Raw genomic sequence first — 19907 nt, 5'->3', positions numbered from 1 at the left:
AATTTGGTAGTAAAAGTTTTGTTTGATATTAAATAAGTCAATAATAAAGTAATTAATATTATTTAACCTTTTGCTAATATTACCAAATTTTATGAAATTTAACTTAGGAGCAATTTTTTTGTTAGTGGAAAATAAATATAAGAAGTACTAAAAATAATTTCTCAACTTATATGGAATTATGCCAAAATCAAGGGAGAGTGGTGTAATTATAAACATAATATGTCAGAAGGCTGGACGCTCAATACAGCACCGAGCGCTATATATAGATGGGCGAAAATTGGCTGTCGCAACGTTGTCATCATGATTATTTTACACGAGCCTTTTCGTTTGATTCTCTTTTGATGTTTCAATTTTCTTTCCTCTGCGATCTCTATCTTCTTCGTATCGGTGAGCTCTAATGGCGTCTTCAAGTTCTGGCAATTCCATACCTGCTCCTGGTATTCTTCACGCCCCAACCCTGAACACGAAGAGAAAGAAATTATTAAGTTCTTGTTTTCTCATGCATATTCAAGAATACAAATGTATGCATTTCTTGATTAACGTTACACAGTCTTACTGTGTTCTGTCTGCCTGTGTTTGTTTCTTGGGATTTTTAGAGGCAGTTCAAGTTCTTGTCTCTTCGCTGGCGGATGACTCTCCCATCGTCAGAGAAGCATCGGCTGCTACTCTCAAAGACATTGCTTCCCTGTAATTTCACTTTTCTTCTCCATAATTGCGAATATTTTATTAATTTATGTATAAAGAATAACCGTTCGCTTCAAACTGGACAATTCTTGTGTGTCAATTGAGACCCTCTTATGTTTCTTGAATTTCTTTATGCTATTCTAAATTGAATCTTGAATGTTTTGACAAACTATCTTCTGTTTCTTGAAATCTTTGGGTTTTAGTCAAGATTGAATGGGTTCTTCAATGTTTCTAAACCGCTTCTGGTTCTTTATTGTTGCTTAACTGGTGTCACTTGATGGTGCAGCTGTTTTCTTTAGTTCTTGTGTTAATTGATGCCATCTTATGGTTCTTGAGTTTGCTAGATATTTATTCTAAACTGAATATTGAATTTTTCAAGAGACCCTCTTCTGTTTCTTGAAAATTTTGGCTTCTATGAAGATTTGAGTTCTTCAGTGTTTCTACAAACCTGCTTCTGTTTCTTGGTTGTTGCTCAACTGTGCACTTGGTGGTGCAGCTGTTTGCTTTAAATTGGATAATTCTTGTGTGTTAATTGATTCTCCATCTCATGGTTCTTGAGCTTCTAGATAATTATTCTAAATTGAATCTTGAATGTTTCAAGAGATCCTTTTCTGTTTCTTGAAATCTTTGGCTTTTAATCGAGAATGAAATGAGCTTTTGGATATTTCTAAGAACCCTCTTCTGGTTCTTGAACGTTGCTTAATTCTGTAGCTTGGTGGTGGCTATTGCTTTTATATTGGACAAAAATCTTGTGTGATAATTGATGCCATCTTATGGTTCTTGAATTTCTTGATATTTGTTCTAAATTCAATCTTGAATGTTTTATGAGAACCTCTTCTGTTTCTTGGGATCTCTGGATCTTAGTCGAGATTTAATGAGTTCTTCAATTTTTCTAGGAACCCACTTCTGGTTCTTGATTGTTGCTCAACTGTGTCACGTGGTGGCCGAAGGGTACTGTTATGTTTCCTGCTCTTGTTTAATCATGATTACATTTCATAAAATCCTAACAAGATAATGGTGATAAATGATCGGATATCATATGATGAATTTCAGAGATTTGGGAACATGGCTGGATTATTTCAAGTTATGTCTGTGGCAATTCGAGCATTGGATAAAGATGATGTTGATCCTCAATATATGGCAAAGCTTGCCAAAATAGCTGCTGCTGAGATCATCTCAACCAAGGTACAATAAGACTGTGATCATTCTTGCAACACTGGGACTTCATTGTGATTAATTATTTATTTAACTGAAATGATAATCTTTTGATAGTTTTTATACCATGATGACTGGGTTAAAGTATATTTTCTCGTGTGTCTGAAAAGACTGAAGAGGAAGAGTATGAGTGATAAAACCATGTTGGAGAATATCATTGCAAGTTGCATGTATAATTTCATGCTGCTGATTTTACTCCGGCAATTTCAGTAGACTGTTTTGTGTTTTTCGCTTCTATATTGATCCTTCATATGGTAGATCAAACTTACTTTGCCTGATCTTTCAGTTGTTATTTAATTTTTTATCTTATTGACAAAGTCAAGGAGATGCTGCTTGAGTAATGTATCTTTTTTTTTTCTTGGTTTAATTTCTTATGTGTGAAGACTTAGATTGAAACGATTTTACTTTTCATTAATATTTTATTGTTTTCGATCCCTTCGATGGTGATAGCAATATGTTGGTGTGAAATTAATGGAGATTTGAGAAGAGTCTACTGTCCATGTGCCAGTATGCACTGATAATTTGATGTAACATTGTTCCTCACATAGGCTGTGTCTGTATCATTTAGATTATGTTTATATACTCTATTATCGTTTAGATCTGCTCATGAACTGAAAATAATATTTGAAATACTTTGACATGGAAAGTTGGTGTTCTTGTTATCCATTCAGAACAGGTTTCTGAATGCTCCAATACCTTCTTCATTGTCCTACATTTCTTATTAAATTACTTTTGTAATATATTAACTGTTTCTCACTCATATTTTCAGATACTATTACTTTCTGTGTTGAACTTTGCTTCTTGTAGGAACTTAATGCTGATTGGCAAAGGGCTGCATCCAGTGTACTTGTTGCATTGGGTTTACATTTGCCTGACCTTGTAAGTTTCTTTGTTTAGAACTGATTTAGACAATTTAGAGATGAGATATGCTTGTTTGGGTTTTATTTCATTCGCTTTCGCATTTTCCTGAAATTCTATTCACATTTCATTTCAGTACTATGAATCTTAAGTCCTGTACAATCTTGATTTGATTGATTGAGGAATGTAAAGCGTCATATTTAACCTTAATCTTGATTTTACCTACCAGTCCCCAATAGAGCGAAGCGTATGTTAAGCTTAATATAATTATGACGTGATTTCATGGTTTATGATGATAGTAACTATAACGGTGGGAGTAGGAGTGATTATCCTGGTGTAATGTGTTATGATAGCAACTATACCAGTGGGAGTAGGAGTGATTTTCCTGGTGTAATGTGTTGACTGTTGTGGGATGAAAACTTATACCAGGCTACTCCATTTTCAGAATTCCACTAATCCAATTCTTCATATTAGTTACTATACATGAGTAACTTTTAGTTTTGTTTTTGTTGATAAAATGAGTTTCATTGGCTTCTCCATTGACATGTGCTATTTCTTTTCTAATTTTGTTTTTAGATGATGGAGGAAATATTTCTTCATCTCTCTGGATCAAATTCAGCACTCCCTGCGATGGTTCAAATACTTTCAGATTTTGCTTCATCCGACGGTATGCTGTTGAAAATGGTCTGGGTTTCAGATGTCCGTTTTTTTTTTTCTTCAGCTCATTAATTGATCTAAGTTTTGTGATATCTGAAGCTTTGCAGTTCACTCCACGTCTCAAAGGTGTACTTACAAGAGTTTTACCGATTCTTGGGAGTGTTAAGGACATCCATAGACCGGTCTTTGCAAATGGTATGCTATCTTAGTGTAGCTCTTACTAGGTAGCTTGTGCTGTTATGCAATGGTTCAGTTGATGCATTGGTGAATAGACAATGTTGGGTGCTGTTCTGCCTCAAATATGAGCCACTTTTCATCTGAAAAACCCAAATATTATCAACCAAGATAGTTTAGATGATGGTATGCCACATGTGGTACTTCAGAGGATAGATCTGATCAAGGAATTTGGTGCACAACAAAATGGGGGTGAGGTTGCATCTTCTTTGTACATGGCTAGAGTTCACGCTTTTGGAGATGGAAATAATTCGAAGATCTCTTTACTGTAGGGACCTATTGACAATAGATCTCTAATTGAGTAGAATATTATGATGATTCTCTATGCTTTATATGTTTAATTAATTTCAATTATTCAATTGGTATTAATTAGTTTTGGGACTTGGTAGAAACGCCAATGTTATGATACTCCAATTAGCAATAGGTAAAGTGTGCTCTACAGATCATTCTTTACTATACTTATATGAAGGGGAGTTGTTTTGTATTTGTTCCAGCATTCAAGTCCTGGTGTCAGGCCTGTTGGCAATACGGTGTTGATTACCCACTGACTACAGCTATTGATGGTGATGTCATGTAAGACCTGTTTGCTTGCCTCTATTTTTAATTTCTCCATAGATGATTACTTTGGATGTGATAACCCTTTGGTGCAGGTCTTTTCTAAACTCTGCATTTGAGCTTCTATTGAGAGTTTGGGCAACTTCACGAGATCTCAAGGTTTCGATTTGTCTTATCTTTTCATTTTTCTTCTTCTAGATAAACATCCCAAACCTTTGGATGTGTTGGTTGATACACTATGAGCCTAAGGATATTCTCGGTGTCTGCCTTGTTTTTTAGTGTTCTATGAAATAGCTTGGGATAGGTGCTTTTGAGCTTCTTGCATTCTACTCATACTTGTTCCTTATCAGATGATTGATGTGTCCAATCTTTCACATATGGATACTTGAAGTTGTTAACAGGTTAAATAACATTTTGGAATCGTTTTCTTTGTGATGTATATGATTTTAGGCCCCTTTGAGTTTCTAGAGCTGAAAGTGATATATCATTGGACAGAGTGTTTTGACCATTTTTCACATCCAGCATACCTTTGTCTAATGGATTTCAACTGGACTATTTTTGCTATTGACAGTATGTTCTTGCCCTTAGCTTGGTTTTGGCTAGATAAAATTTCCTTTACCACATTAATCTATTGTGATAAAAAATCATTCCTATTTAGTTTAAAAATTCTTGCAGCAGAGGCTTTTGTGAATTCACATATAACTTACGCCTGTGGTTTTCAAGGTTTACTTGGTCCAGCAATATGTCCTTTACTGCGTTTGAAAATGACCAGTTGTGCTCCATCTAAACTGTTGCACCCTGAAATTTTAGGCATACAATGTATTCTAGAGGGATAAAGTAGCACTGTTTGGTGTGCAAGGTCTTGGGAAAAAAAAGAAAATGGTTTATGTCCTTCTCTGTGTTTGTATGTGTATTCTCTGTTGCTATTCACATGCAGTAGGAAAACGGTAGTTTTGGGAATGATAAAATTTCTTTTGTCTTTGGAGGTCCGGATATCTACCGTTGAGGCTTTAGGCCAGATGGTTGGTCTCGTAACCAGGACTCAATTGAAGTCGGCTTTACCAAGACTTGTGCCCACTATTTTGGAATTGTAAGTATTAGCTTGACTTTTTTGTGCATGTACCTTCACATTCTAGAACTGATACATACTATCTTGCAGTTATCAACATGTTCTTGGTGTAACTATTTTTGTAATACGCTGGCAAATACTTATAATTTTGTTTATCAACTAGGCATTAGTTTCTATGATGTTGTCTTTTTCTTTTCCATAATGTAGGTATAAGAAAGATCAAGATGTTGCCTTTGTGGCTACATGTAGTCTACACAATCTCTTGAATGCTTCCTTACTTTCGGAAAGTGGTCCACCTTTGCTCGACTTTGAGGTCAGTAGTATACTTGTGATTTTGCCATTGAGTGGATTTTAGCTTCTTGGTATTTAAGTAGTTTTACTAATATCCCTTGAGATAAAATATTATATCCTAGAGGTTGAAACATTTTCTTTCTTCTTTGAGTTTTGCGATACACTTGACGTTCACCTTTGGTCACCAATTTCCTTTTAAAGGTTACCTATTGGTAGGTTGTCCTAATAAACTGTACTTTGCATGCCTGTTGCCTTTCAATGATCTCTGCACATTCATTTCTTATTTATATCATAATAGATGTGAGGTAAACAACAATTTATCATATGGTCTTCAAGTTTTCAGTTAGTTCATGCTTGCACAAATGTGAGATCGTGGGCAGTGTACCTGAGGACATTTGGCAGGAAGTTTGAAGTGGGTTGAATCAAATGATTCACCTACTTAGTGGTAGAAATTGATTTGCCTATACTTAGAGCGTCATACAGGAAATGCTTTTTCTCGATGAACTTTCGGTACTATTTGTATTTTCTAAATCTACAAAAATACTATTGGGGATTGCATGAAGAGTTTCTATTTGAAGGCAATTTATAAGTTTAGATGCAAGCATATATAACATGTGATGCTGTAGGCTTGACGTACAGTGTGTTACGGCTCAACGTTTTTGATTCTTGTTTGATTCATCAATCTAGCCCACTTATTTCTCCATGATGTCATGGTTTTATGTATACGTTACAAATTTGCAGGACCTTACAGTCATATTATCAACACTTCTTCCGGTGGTTTGCATCCATAATGATAACAAACAGCATTCAGATTTTTCAGTAGGACTGAAGGTAGAATTTGTTTGGTGGTTTTCCTATCCATTCTTTCAGATGTGCACTATTGTTTGTGTAAAAAGTTATTGGGCTTGAGAATAGAATTATCTTCAAAGTCGTCTCTGAGGTCCCTCTCTTAAATTCCATGATTTGAGGATTTTCTTAGTGATAATTCTGCTCCTTCCTTTGTTTGTTTGCTTCTTGCTATCATTTCTTTTCACTTTCCTGTAGTGGGATGAAACTAGATTTCTCTTTACCTCTATGTTCTTTTAGCTATTTTTTTCTTGACAAATTTTTTGGTGTTCATAGATTTATAGATCCCAATTGATAAAATCTTCTGCTGGCAGCACCTTTAGATGAATTTTTATAGTTACTGTGTTAAAGTTTTAGGTTCTTCCTTCTGTTGGTTGGAGGATCTACAGAGTCTGAAAAAACTCTGCTGAAATTATGGATCTCTGTGCCTTTTGTATTTATTTTTTTTCTTTTTCATCTCCAGAATGATGATAATATCACTCTTTTCTTATTTTTTTCTTCTCTTCAGTTCCCTGTTTCTGTGTAAGTTCTGGAAAGGCTGTTAATCCTGTGACTGTTTATCTTATTACCTTGATCAGTAATTAGTTTACGTACCTTGTGTTGCAGACCTACAATGAAGTTCAACATTGCTTTCTCACAGTTGGTCAGGTTTACCCGGAAGATTTGTTTGCGTTCCTTCTCTATGTGAGTAACATTGTGAAAAAAACTTTTGATGCAGACTCCAATAGTTATTCACTTATACAAAGACATAAGTTCAATAAAGAAACCTTATCCTCTCTCTATCTGCTGGAGAAAAAACATAAACCTGAAAGAAAAATGAAGAGGAAGAGTAAGGAAAAATAATCTGGATAAGAAAGTCTGGAGTGTTTACTGCCTTAGCTATGGTATAGAATACAAATGAATGATGTGTGGTTTTGAAATTTACATATTGCTGTCCCAGAAATGCAGGTTAAAAGAAGAACCTATAACTTTTGGTGCACTTTCTGTCCTAAAGCATCTTTTACCTAGGTTAGCTTTCTCCTTTTTTTCTTTAAAATATTCAGATTTCCATGATCTTTACCAACTTATGCTCTCGTTGATTCCTTCTGAAGATTGTCTGAAGCTTGGCATGCGAAAAGGCCGTTGCTAATTGAAGCAGTGAAAAATTTGTTAGATGAGAGTAATTTGGCTGTTCGCAAGGCACTTTCTGAGGTAATTTCTCAATGGAAAAGTCCTGAGTGTTGTTATATTTGAATCCAGTAATTGTTTCTCATTTTTATATTCATCGTTGTGTCTCTCTTGTTGCAGTTAATCGTTGTTATGGCTTCCCACTGTTACTTGGTTGGTTCACCGGGAGAGTTATTTGTAGAGTACTTGGTACGTAACTGTGCAATGACAGATATGGATAGGACAGACATTGAGAGTTCGAAGGAATATATTAGGCCGACCGGCTCCTACAATCCTTTCTTGCACAGGAAATCAGAGGTTTGATCTTCACATTTGAACGTGTAGGATTCTGTTTGATTTAGTGCTCTGGACAGCGAAATGCTGATTGAATTCTAATAATACCTGCAGAATGGAGTTCTTTTTCCTTACATGAATAACAAATAATATGAACATCATGCAATCTGTGTTTTTAGAATATTTAAACCAGCAGAAGAAATGTTATATAACTTATATTTTAGTTCTTGACTGAATATAATATTATGCTTTACTTCATAATTGCTCAAATTTGAAATTTCTTCTGAACTATGGGTATTAAGCTTTGTATAAATGATAATATTCTCTTTTGGGTTACATAAATGATGAAATAAGAAATTAATAGCACAATATGAAGGACTTAAGAATACCCTTAGCCCAGGAATTGTTTTGGTGGAACTTTTCTACTATATAAAATATGCAGAGTGAATTATTTGGAAGGAAGGAATGCAAAACTTTCGTAGAGAAGCAGAATCTGATCAGACTTGAAGCAAATCTTATTTTAAATTTTTGATGAACTTTTTAGTTATTCAACATTGTTCAGGATATTATCTTTGTATCATGACTGGCATTCATAGATGTGTTTTAATCAAATATGGTCTCATATTAATGATTTTGTTTATAACATGCATTAGAGGCATGGAAGGAAGTTCTCCATGAACACTCTGTTGGTCTTCTATATCATTTCTGAGTAAAAGGGAAATAAAAGAAAACAGTCGCTGATTGGTGTTTCATTAGGAATTGAATTCCATTGCATAGAAGTTGCATCAAAAGTGGGTTTGTCATCTTTGGATGAAGTTCTCACTTGTAGAAGTTCCAGGTTGTGTTCATGTAGCACGAGAAACTGCTCTTTGCTGGAGCCTGTTAGTTTTCCATATTATTTTTAAGTGCTAGGACCATTTGCAGGTAAAAATTGGGGGTGTATGTCCAACAGAATTACGTGACATCTGTGAAAAAGGTCTTCTTTTAATAACCGTCACTATTCCTGAAATGGAGGTATGCTGATGCCTTTGGTGTGACCTCCTTCCGCCTCTGTTCATATCTTCTCATACTATTTGCTGATTGTAGTTGGAAGATTTTACCATAATAATACCTTTTCTTGATACTTCCAGCATGTGCTCTGGCCATTTTTGTTGAAAATGATCGTACCACGAATTTACACTGGTGCAGTTGCAACGGTAGGATAATATTATATGCATCTGTAATATGAATGCAATTTTACCAGTTTGTCTCTACATTCATCTGACAGATCTCTTTCTGCCGGAATATGATCCACTGTCCTATCAATTATTAGTGGATTTTGTAAATTGCATTTTGTTCTTGGCAATCTAATCTTCTTATATAGGTTTGCAGATGCATCTCAGAATTATGCAGACATAAACATGCACAAAGTGATATGATTCTTTCTGATTGTAAAGCCCGTAACGACATTCCTAATCCTGAGGTTTGATCTCCTCTCTTTTGAGTTACTTGTGTGATTTGAACTTCTGATAAAAATATTTCATAATTGCAACTTAGGATCTTTTTGCACGTCTTGTGGTGCTTCTCCACAATCCACTTGCAAGGGAGCAGCTGGTGACTCAAATTTTAACTGTAAGTTTGCATTATCTCTTCTTGCAAAATTTACATACTACGCGGACGGGCAAAATAATCGCAGGAGTGAATCATGTAGAATTGCAGGACTAACAATTCAGTAGTTACTAGTAATCGAGCATGTTCGACGTGTGTGCAAAATAAAAAAAAATATTTATTTTGATTATAATTATATATTCATGAAAAATTGTATTAATTTGAAGTTTCTGTATTTTTAAATTTTTTGTATTAGTTGTTAACTTCCATTCCATGGAGTAATAGTGTATGGGATAGTCACTCTATATAAAAAAAGTGTATTTAGTAAAATAATATATAAACACACCAAAAGCACCTTCATGCTTTGTTGATTAGTATAGATTTTGATATAAGTGAGCCTTCAGATCTGTAGCCTTAATGTTTCCACATCAAACTGAGCCTACTGCCTGAATTTTCCTGTAAGTTGTTTTTTGAAGTATTTTAAAGTAAGGTCCAGCTATGGATGCTAGCTCGTGTTGAGTAAGCGAAGGCTCATTTATTCTCATTTGGGGTAATTTATCAAGAACATTATGCCTACACAACTAAAGTCTATTTTCATGGAAGTTTGTTTCAGGTCGAGTAATTTTTCTGATGAAATTTGGTAAAACTATTTGACTGTTCATATGTTGTTTCTGCAGGTCTTGTCTCACTTAGCTTCTCTATTTCCCAAGAATATCATCTTATTTTGGCAAGATGAGGTATAGCAGCTTGATATGTAGCTTGAAGTTGATTATTTTTTTGACAGGCTTTACGGGCATGCTTTGTGGTAATTTATTTACTACATGCCCTTGTTTACCAGGCCGGATTGGGCTGGATATCACTCCCAATGTGGGCCAGTTAGGCATTTACTTAAAAATGCCCAGCCAGGGTAGAACGTAACACGCGGTATAAGTGGCCCCAAATCTGGATACAAGTTGGATAATAGTCCAACCCAATGTGGGCGGATTCAGGCCCACCCCAACTTTTGCCCTGTTTTATGTCTATAATGCCCCTGGAGTTGGGCAAAGTTTTAGTTATGCTTGGTCAATAATAATGGTGTTGTCTGACATGTGATTTTGCACTTCCTGGTTTTTCTGAGATAATTTAGACATAGATACATGATAGATAAAGAAATGACAATTCTGTTCTAACTGTTTATCTTCTTTTGTAAGCTCTAGATTCCAAAAATGAAAGCTTATGTCAGTGATCCGGAAGACCTAAAGCAAGATCCGTCGTATCAAGAGACTTGGGATGACATGATTATTAATGTAAGCACCAGTCGTTCCGGTTAATCTTTGTATTCATATGATATGTTTTACTTGGTATCTTTGTAGACATAGAACATGATTAAGACCACGCATGTTCACTACATCAAATAAGTCTGTTGTGAATATCACATTGCGGCTTCTTATCCTTCTAAATCAGGCTCCTTCCTCTTGATACTAGAACATCAATGAACTAGCATGTTAATACAAATTCCACTAGCTGTATAATGTATGATTCTGTGCTCTTACTTTCATGAAAAGAAAGACACATGTTGGTAGATTCTGCAATGTGAATATATGGTCCAAGTTTGATGATGGACCAAGATTTTCCGTGCGTACCACTTATATAATATTTATTTGTGGCCAACAGTTTGTTGCAGAATCATTGGATGTGATACAGGATGTTGATTGGGTGATTTCTCTAGGAAATTCTTTTGCTAAACAATACGAACTTTATTCGTCTGATGACGAGCATTCTGCACTGCTTCACAGGTATGACACATTATGTAATATTCCTTTACTTATGATCACAACATCTTTATTTTTCTGCCAGTAACGCCCTCAGGAGGGGACAATAGCTATGCTTTCTTTGGCAACACCACACTCTTGCTTCCCAAAATTCATGCTCACACCGACAAGCTTTTTTACATCCATGATTCTGCTCTATGTTTATATCTCCATTGTTTTGTGTTTAAACTTTTTCATTGAGAAATATTTTGATGGTGCAAGCTGAAATTACTCGAACTTTCCTAGTGCAGGTGCCTTGGCATTTTGCTTCAGAAAGTACACGACCGAAGCTATGTCCGTGCTAAGATTGATTGGATGTACATGCAAGCTAACATTGCTTTGCCAGTGAATAGGCTTGGTTTGGCAAAGGCCATTGGATTGGTAATCATTCTGCACTACAACTACGCCATAGGAATAAGATTTTTGTTAAGCCAATCCTATTAAATATTTATGCTTATAGCTTACTGCTGTATTGACACCCAGGTTGCTGCATCCCACTTGGATACAGTTCTGGATAAGCTAAAAGACATACTTGATAATGTCGGTGATAGCATCTTCAAAAGGTATATACTGGGGTTTGTGAGGTCATTCTAGCTTCCGCAGTCTATTACATCTTCGTAAAAGTTATGAGATCAGAATTTGCACATGTTAGTTGTCCTGTGCAGTAGGATGCATTAACTTTAGAAGTAAGACGTCACGTGATGGTTGATAAATCATGGGGATTGCCATTGACATAGTATGTTTTTGGATTTGAGTTTAAAAAATTTGATATTACGGTTATGTCTGAAGTAATAGAGGGGACAGAAAGAATTGCTATGTTTTGTTTGATATGTACGACGCTCAGTAGACGATCTATTCCCAATGCAGTATCACATGGAGGTTGCTTGTAGTCTGAAACTTAATTCTCTGTTTTGTGTTGTTTGAAGTCCACATATATTTGCGAGTAAAATAAGCTATTTTCAGTTGTATCTGGCATCACATGCATGTGATATGTTGCTATATACCAATGCTCTCATTGTATCACATTCTTAATAAACCAAACTGTTTTGTGAATTTTATTGCAGGATTCTGTCAATTTTTTCTGATAGAGCTAAAATGGAAGAATCTGATGATGTTCATGCTGCTTTGGCTCTAATGTATGGTTATGCTGCAAAATATGCTCCATCAACAGTTATTGAAGCCAGAATTGATGCACTTGTGGTGCGGAGGAATCATTCTTGTTTTGTTTCGTTGATTTGCTATGCCTACCTGCTCTAAGTGTTTGTTATGAAATCTGTACATATGCATGTCTGAATTTGCTTTTCTTGAAGTGGTCTGAACTTGCATTTTATGGAACATATTTTTTTAATTCAGTAACTACTTGAAAGATAGACAAATGTGTTGGGGGGTGGGTGGGTTGAAGGACCCAGGCTGCCTCAAGTTTTGGAAATATATTAAGGCCTTTATGTGTTTCTACGTTTATGAATGGTTCAACAATCAAATTAATTTTATTGGGCCCCTTTGATAACTGCCCGTCAGAAATTAAGCTTAATACACGAATAAGTTAAAAGTTTAAGGCCTTGGACAGTACTCTAATTGATTAGTGTTAAAATTAATTGTTTCATTTGCTTCATATCCACCCTCCTATTACTACTGTAAATGACAGGTCATTTTCAGCCATGAAATTGAAGGAAACTATACTTAGGAAAAAGATGGGAAATAATATCTTGTATATTGTTTCCTTACCTACACGATGAATATCAGAAAATTTCAGAACAAATTCAATCATAGATGAGTTTTCTCGACGGAAGAAATCGTGTGGAGAGCTTCAACAAATTTGTACACTTGATTGTTTGCAAATTTTTTTTGCATCATCATTACCATGAAAAGTTTGCTTTTATTGACTTGTCAGTTGCTGTATTTACTTGTTTGTTAAATATCTAATATTTGTATAAAGATATTGTAGTCTTTTTTTTTGTTGGTAGTAGTTCAGCCTCCTTAATCTTTCACTCTTGCATCCGACCGTTGTCTGGAACTTTGTAGCGTATGCGATATGCATCTGACAATAGCGAGGCTTAATGACTGTTTGCACCATATGGAGCATTAATTTTTCAACTCATTAACTGCTTGCTAGTTGGCTGATATGGGATCTATTATTATTATTATGTATAGCTGATTAGCTGTGCCTGAAACAAATGTGTTGAAACTTGTGGAAGGGTATTTTCTCTTCAGTCCTTTTTTGATATTGAGTGGTCTAAGAGCCAAACCATATCTTTCTATGGTTGAATTATGATTATTATGTATATGAGTACTTCTTTTAAGCATAATTTATGCTACTTGAACTGTGTTAGTTATATTCTTAGTTTTACCTGCAAAATATTGCACATATTTCTAATATATTTTATTGTGGACTCAGGTACTATTGCTAATCTGGGTTTGTTCCGAATTCTTGCACCTGTTCAGACAATGTTTGAACGCATTTGATACTTCTTTTCCATTGTTTTACAGGGAACTAATATGCTTTCACGGCTTCTTAATGTACGACATCCTACAGCAAAGCAGGCGGTTATCACTGCTATTGATTTACTAGGTTTGTGAATTCAACTAAATATTATTTGAAATGAACTGGCATTTTTATTATTTATGTTCACACTTTGTAATGGCTTGTGAATTATATTTATCTGAACACAGTTGTTTCTCATGAGTGACACCAGATTGAGAACTGAATGTACAATAGACAATATAACACATTTGTTGCTTGACCATGGTTCATAATCTACTTTCTGACCTTTTATACCATATGTTTTATCTAACTCCTTCACTCAATCTATGGGTGACTGAAATGAATGATTTTGGCCGTGCAGGTCAGGCTGTAATTGGTGCGGCTGAAAGTGGCACATCATTTCCATTGAAAAGGAGAGATATGCTTCTTGACTACATATTGACTTTAATGGGCCGAGATGATGAAGATGGATTTTCTGAGTCTAATCTGGAGCTCCTTCATACTCAGGTTTCTTTTTGGTAGTATCTGTTTTGATTCCTGTTTTTACATGAACGTGGTGGCTAATGGCCAATTATGAAAGATCCCCAGTTTCAGATCTGTTTTTAACTTGGAACTATTGCTCTCAAATTGAACATTGCTATCAACCAGGCAAGGAGAGGATGCAATTCTTTCTGAGAAAAGATAGTGAGATGAGGGGGAGGGAAAATAATTTTGCCTAATGAACAAATAGTTTTTAAGCTGACATGGTTCTGCTTCGGATCACAAATGCTATGGATAGGTACTCATGAGCTACTTTGAGAGGTCCACAGAAAATTGTCTAGCATGCACTTCCCTCAAATTAATTGTTAGGGGATGAATTAGGCCCTTGATTAGGGCCCTTTGGACATGGTATATAAAGTAGAAGAATTTAAGACATGTAATGTTAAGGAATGAAACTTGGCCTTTGATTAGGGCATGTTTCACATGATATAGAGAATTAGGAGAAATCATTGATAAGATAGAGATCCTAACTGATCTGAATTAACCTAGTCAACAACTTCACTGTTTGTGGATGACCCTGAGAGATCAAGAAAGCCAGTGGTCCATCTTTCAGAACTTTTATGCACTAAGCAAGAGAATTTGTTTGGAGCTTCCTCATTTGTTTCAAACCATGAATAAAATGATTTTCAGGTTCAAAACTTAAGCCCGTGTTTAACATGTATTCTCTTACACAAGCCCGGTACTCAGACTTTCATGCATCCAACTCTTGTTTTAGCCTTTTAGGCTGTGTTTCGCTTCGGATATACCTTTTTGTGCCACTCTTTCCTTTCTGTTTCCCTAAATCTCATTGTTTCTATGCAGTGCCTTGCTTTAAGTGCTTGTACTACTTTGGTTTCTGTGGAGCCAAAGTTGACTACTGAAACGAGGAACCTTGTTCTGAAGGTGTGACTCCATGCGGTTATTTGTTAATCTGAACAAATTTTCCTCTGTTTCTGAATATTTTATCTTTTGCAGGCGACTTTAGGATTTTTTGGTTTACCAAATGATCCTCCTGATGTTATGAATGGTCTTATCCACAATCTTATTACTCTTCTCTGTGCAATCCTTGTTACAAGGTACTTATTCACTAAAAAATACATACTTTAACCTTGGCATGCCTATTTGCAAATGCTACTTAAAGTATTAAAGACTTTCATGCATGTTTGGGACTGCTTCATTCTGTTAACCTCCCAGAATCAGAAAACCAGCAACACAAATGCACCTATGGAACTTAGAAAAGAAGAAAATTCACAATAACCGTAGATTAAATTTTAGATTTTTCTGAACTTCTTGTGCAACATATCTTGTATTTTGATGAACATCCAACCAAGGCAAATAAAACTGTTCGGAGAAGATCTGGAATTATAATCTTAGGGGCTAATACATATCCCAAGACTTCTATATGCAAAAGATTTCATTTTGACCTAGAATTAATGCTCCAAATCTTCGGAAGAAGAACTACATTCTAGATGCTTCACGGTTCTCAGAATAGGAAGTTTAGATATTGTATTCTTGTCTCTATGTAGTTATTTAATCTTCTCTGATGTGTTTTCTTTTAAGATTTAGTTTGGTTCCCTGAGTATATATGATGTGGTCTTGATGTCTTCCTTCTCTAGTTACATGGCTTGTACATGAAGTGATAATGTCATCTCTTCACTATTATAGGTTTTTGAGTGATTTACCTGACCAAGGTCCCTTTTTCTTACCCTAATACCCTCATACATGGGCAGTCACTGGTCTATTCATTATGTTGACCCTCTTCATACAATGGATAAAAAACTTTTGGGCATTTTAGTTATTATTAAGATTGCCAATATACAACAATGTCCTTGGACGTATTCTTGACAAGGTATTTTATTCAGTGGAGAGGATGGAAGAAGTCGAGCAGAGCAGCTACTGCATATCTTGAGACAGATAGATCCATATGTTTCTTCCTCGGTTGAATATCAGAGGAAAAGAGGTTGCCTTGCTGCTTACGAGATGCTTCATAAGTTTCGGACTATATGTGTTAGTGGATACTGCTCGCTTGGCTGCCAAGGAAGTTGTACTCACAACAAACAAATTGACCGTGCTTCAAATTGCAATTTTTCCAATTTACCATGTTGGTTTCTCTCTCTTGCTCTGCTCCCCTCTCAGCTTTCGACTGTTTTTTACTTTGATCTCATTACCAAGCTATGCTATTTTCAGCTGCATTTGTATCCCCAAGTCGTGATGCTTTGTGCTTAGGGGAGAGGATCATGGCATATCTTCCACGATGTGCAGATACAAATCCGGAAGTTAGAAAAACCTCTGCTCAGGTCTGTAATTGGTGAATGCCTTATCCTGTTCATATTTCTTGACCTATGTCAAATGTATGTGAATTAGAATGGCTAGATTGGGTTGTTTATTTTTGATCAATCATTGGTTAGCATGATACAGAGATTACGCTGTCATTTTAGCTATCTGTTCTAATATTTTCCCCTATCTGCAGATTCTTGATTTATTTTTCAGCATATCTCTTTCATTACCAAGGTCAGCAAACTCGAGCTCTGGACTCGATATTGAATTGTGTTACGGTGCTTTATCAGCACTTGAGGATGTTATTGCTATCTTGCGAAGTGTAAGTCAAACCAGAAATCTCTTCTCTTTTTAATTATTCTTATAGTACTTCTTTAAAGGTCTTGGCAGGAAAAAATTTTCTACTCTTAACTTCTACTTGCACTTCAAGTTATTTTTCTCATTTCGACTCTTTTCTATAGGATGCATCACTTGATCCATCAGAGGTATTCAACAGGATTGTTTCCTCAGTTTGCATATTGTTCACTAAGAATGAGGTAATTCATATTTATAATCATTGTCTTCTGACTTTTTGATATAGTTAAAACCCTTTGACAAGCTATCTTACCTCAATTCATCTCCGTTCAATTTGCCCAGCTTGTTTCTGCTCTACATGTTTGCTCAACAGCCATATGTGACAAGATCAGGCAGTCTGCTGAAGGTTCAATTCAAGCTGTGACTGAGTTCATTACTAAGAGGGGTAGGGAGCTGAATGAGGCAGATATCTCAAGGTTAGTACGACTATGATTCAATTTTAACTCAATTTATCAAACAATTTTACATTTGCATTAACCGAGGTTCTTGCGGATATGGCATCAGGACGACACAGTCCTTGCTTTCTGCAGCAGTTCATGTAACTGAGAAGTACCTACGTCAAGAAACACTGAGTGCTGTATCCTTATATTTACGTTTCATCTCTATTTACCAATGGTGGAAATAAATTGACCGTAGCCTTTTTTCCATTATTAATGCTGGTTCTCTTATTGACCCCTGAAATCTGGTAATGTTACATTTGCAAAGATTTAATTCTTGTCTCATGATTAGTTTCTTTAATGGTTGAAAGATCTCTTCTCTTGCTGAGAACACCAGCTCCAGAACTGTTTTTGATGAAGTGTTGACTGCTGCTGAGAGAGATATATCCACAAAAGATGTATCAAGATTACGTGGTGGCTGGCCAATACAAGAAGCATTTCATGTGAGTCCTGAATTATTGGCATATAGTGTCGTGTCACTTGCTGATCTGTCACCTTTTTTTATGTGGGATTTGTTTGCAATCACTGTCTGATCACTTTAAGATTCTCCATTAGTGCTTTTATAATTTATCTAGTGGCATACTGGTGATTATGTATTTGTGCCTATCAACTTCAATGATTCCTATTCTCCATGTCTTTTCAGTTTTGTGGTATTTATTTTCATTGATTTTCTTTTTTCTGTCTTTCACTTTTTCGTTAGATCTTTGTTCGTATAGATAGATTTTCCTATCCTTTTCTATTTCTTTCAACACTTTTCCTTTTTCAAAGATCACTGATGGCAGGAGGAGCCCTTTGTTTGAAGAGGGTGGAGTGTTGTGTGGGTGGGGTAAAAAATTCAAATGTATGGGTAAAACATTGAGATTTCCCATTGCTGTTTAAGCAATTAGTTATGGAGATGTTTATGTGATATATCTTCATATTTAAATGCTAGTCTGTTTCCAGTTTTTCTGCTAACCTTGTCTGGGTCCAAAGTTCTTTAGGAGCCACTTCTTGTTGATGCTAAACTAGAATGTCAAATATTGAGTATCTCCTCCACCTTTGTGCTTCGCATGTTACTGTTATCAGTATGATCATACTTGCCTGTAACTTACTCAATTTTCTATTATTAGATGGTAAGGGGAATTTTTGTATCCATATGGAAGTGTTTTTATTTTATAATGACTATCTTTGTCAAGAAAGCTAGAAATGGAAATGTGCCGAATTTTAGAATACCGAGGAAGCTTCAAGGATCCTATTAGGCATCACCCACCACTATAATTACGTCAGGCTATTGCTTTGAAAGTTTAGGAACAAACTAAGTTTTGAAGCTTAAATTTTCATTGCACAGTAGTTTGGCCATGAAGACCTCAGTATGACTGAAATGACCGAGAATCTTTCTTGGTCATTGACTGATCTTGCTACCTAGTTCCGCTACCAGCAAGAGTTTCCCAGATCCAACTGTTAGAAATACGGATGCTAGCTGAAAAATTGGGGCTGAACCTTATCTGGCAGCTGGTAGCAACTGTTAGAATGGAATGACCTTCCGAAAGTCCACGAGAAATACATAAGTACTATTTTGTGTACGTATGCTGGAGCTACTGGATTAGCCATTGTGTGTTCGTAGGCTGATAGCAAACAAAAGTTTTCTTTGTAATGGCTTGCTATAATATACCAATATGTTCGTTGTGCTCATCTGAATAAGTGACGGTAGAGGTCAAACATAATTTTGGCCTATCTTAGAAATGCATTTTTCTCTGGGTCAAATTCTGTAATTTCCAAGTTCAATGCCTTTTCAATCAGTAGTCAGCTGATTTATGGAAGTTTCTTGAAAGAAATTAAAGAGAATCTTAGATGGAAGATAGTGGGGTCAAGTTCTTATTTAATTGATAAGTTTGCTAAGAAAACCAGCTCTTAAGGTATCTGATTAGAGGGAGGCCCACGTAACTGCACACTAGTGCTTTCTCTCTTTCTGTTCATGCTGCATCAAGTCTGCCCATTTCGTTTCTTTCCAAATTCATTTTTTGGTTTTTGATGCTTTTGTTTTAATGCTCTTTTGACTTGTATTGTTTGCTTTGATGGAATTATTAGGCATTTTCCCAGCATGCAGTTCTTTCTTATTCATTCCTGGAGCATGTGATTTCTATCCTGAATCAGACGCCTATCTTTCAAGGTGATTATGGTAAGGGGGAGAACTCCAGCAATTCTGGGGAGAGCCATGTAGAAGATAATATGTTGAATGCTGCTGTCACAGCTCTTACTGCCGTCTTCAGGTCTACTTTGTATTGCATTATTTTGTTTTCTTGTCTACGTTTACAATTACTGACTGTTTGTTCATGTTACTTGCAGAGGCGGTGGTAAAGTTGGAAAAAGGGCTGTGGAGCAAAAATATGGTTCTGTCCTTGCAACTCTTGTGCTTCACTTGGGAACTTGTCATAGATTAGCTAGTTCCGGTCAGCAGGAACCGCTGCGGTATAAAACTGGGATATTTTCTTACATACATTCAGTGGAACTGGAACTAAGTGGTGAATTTCCATTCTTTGTTTGACTGCCTACATTTTATTTTTCAGCGCTCTACTGGTTGCATTTAATGCATTCTGTGAATGTGTTGGTGATCTGGAGATGGGAAAGGTATA

At 35.8% G+C, this 19907-nt stretch overlaps 1 protein-coding gene across 2 annotated transcripts in view; it reads left to right on the top strand.

Moving 5' to 3' along the window:
• Nucleotides 1-269: 269 nt before the first annotated feature.
• LOC105161341 (ARM repeat superfamily protein) overlaps nucleotides 270-19907 on the top strand; it is a 30054-nt gene continuing 10416 nt past the window's right edge. The window contains exons 1-40 of one of the 2 annotated variants that reach the window (XM_088880839.1): nucleotides 270-437; nucleotides 597-687; nucleotides 1581-1635; nucleotides 1738-1869; nucleotides 2707-2778; nucleotides 3334-3424; nucleotides 3514-3609; nucleotides 4143-4221; nucleotides 4299-4362; nucleotides 5190-5293; nucleotides 5480-5585; nucleotides 6305-6394; nucleotides 7016-7093; nucleotides 7350-7417; nucleotides 7501-7600; nucleotides 7697-7873; nucleotides 8774-8863; nucleotides 8980-9045; nucleotides 9213-9311; nucleotides 9386-9460; nucleotides 10114-10173; nucleotides 10633-10722; nucleotides 11090-11211; nucleotides 11478-11607; nucleotides 11710-11789; nucleotides 12291-12426; nucleotides 13714-13795; nucleotides 14070-14215; nucleotides 15050-15130; nucleotides 15203-15303; nucleotides 16090-16328; nucleotides 16415-16524; nucleotides 16698-16826; nucleotides 16966-17040; nucleotides 17141-17274; nucleotides 17363-17435; nucleotides 17607-17738; nucleotides 19363-19544; nucleotides 19621-19743; nucleotides 19842-19902. In XM_088880839.1, coding sequence (XP_088736965.1) covers nucleotides 398-437; nucleotides 597-687; nucleotides 1581-1635; nucleotides 1738-1869; nucleotides 2707-2778; nucleotides 3334-3424; nucleotides 3514-3609; nucleotides 4143-4221; nucleotides 4299-4362; nucleotides 5190-5293; nucleotides 5480-5585; nucleotides 6305-6394; nucleotides 7016-7093; nucleotides 7350-7417; nucleotides 7501-7600; nucleotides 7697-7873; nucleotides 8774-8863; nucleotides 8980-9045; nucleotides 9213-9311; nucleotides 9386-9460; nucleotides 10114-10173; nucleotides 10633-10722; nucleotides 11090-11211; nucleotides 11478-11607; nucleotides 11710-11789; nucleotides 12291-12426; nucleotides 13714-13795; nucleotides 14070-14215; nucleotides 15050-15130; nucleotides 15203-15303; nucleotides 16090-16328; nucleotides 16415-16524; nucleotides 16698-16826; nucleotides 16966-17040; nucleotides 17141-17274; nucleotides 17363-17435; nucleotides 17607-17738; nucleotides 19363-19544; nucleotides 19621-19743; nucleotides 19842-19902 — 4059 coding nt within the window. In that variant the 5' untranslated portion in view covers nucleotides 270-397. Of the gene's footprint in view, nucleotides 438-596; nucleotides 688-1580; nucleotides 1636-1737; nucleotides 1870-2706; nucleotides 2779-3333; nucleotides 3425-3513; nucleotides 3610-4142; nucleotides 4222-4298; nucleotides 4363-5189; nucleotides 5294-5479; nucleotides 5586-6304; nucleotides 6395-7015; nucleotides 7094-7349; nucleotides 7418-7500; nucleotides 7601-7696; nucleotides 7874-8773; nucleotides 8864-8979; nucleotides 9046-9212; nucleotides 9312-9385; nucleotides 9461-10113; nucleotides 10174-10632; nucleotides 10723-11089; nucleotides 11212-11477; nucleotides 11608-11709; nucleotides 11790-12290; nucleotides 12427-13713; nucleotides 13796-14069; nucleotides 14216-15049; nucleotides 15131-15202; nucleotides 15304-16089; nucleotides 16329-16414; nucleotides 16525-16697; nucleotides 16827-16965; nucleotides 17041-17140; nucleotides 17275-17362; nucleotides 17436-17606; nucleotides 17739-19362; nucleotides 19545-19620; nucleotides 19744-19841; nucleotides 19903-19907 lie in introns of those variants that run through there. The other variant, XM_088880840.1, reaches the window with a different exon arrangement.

Source organism: Sesamum indicum, linkage group LG5 (genome assembly GCF_026168435.1).
Source record: "Sesamum indicum cultivar Baizhima isolate 11 linkage group LG5, ASM2616843v1, whole genome shotgun sequence".
Lineage (NCBI taxonomy): Eukaryota > Viridiplantae > Streptophyta > Magnoliopsida > Lamiales > Pedaliaceae > Sesamum > Sesamum indicum.
The sequence above is the reverse complement of the archived record's forward strand: the minus strand, read 5'-3'. Positions and strand labels throughout refer to the sequence as shown.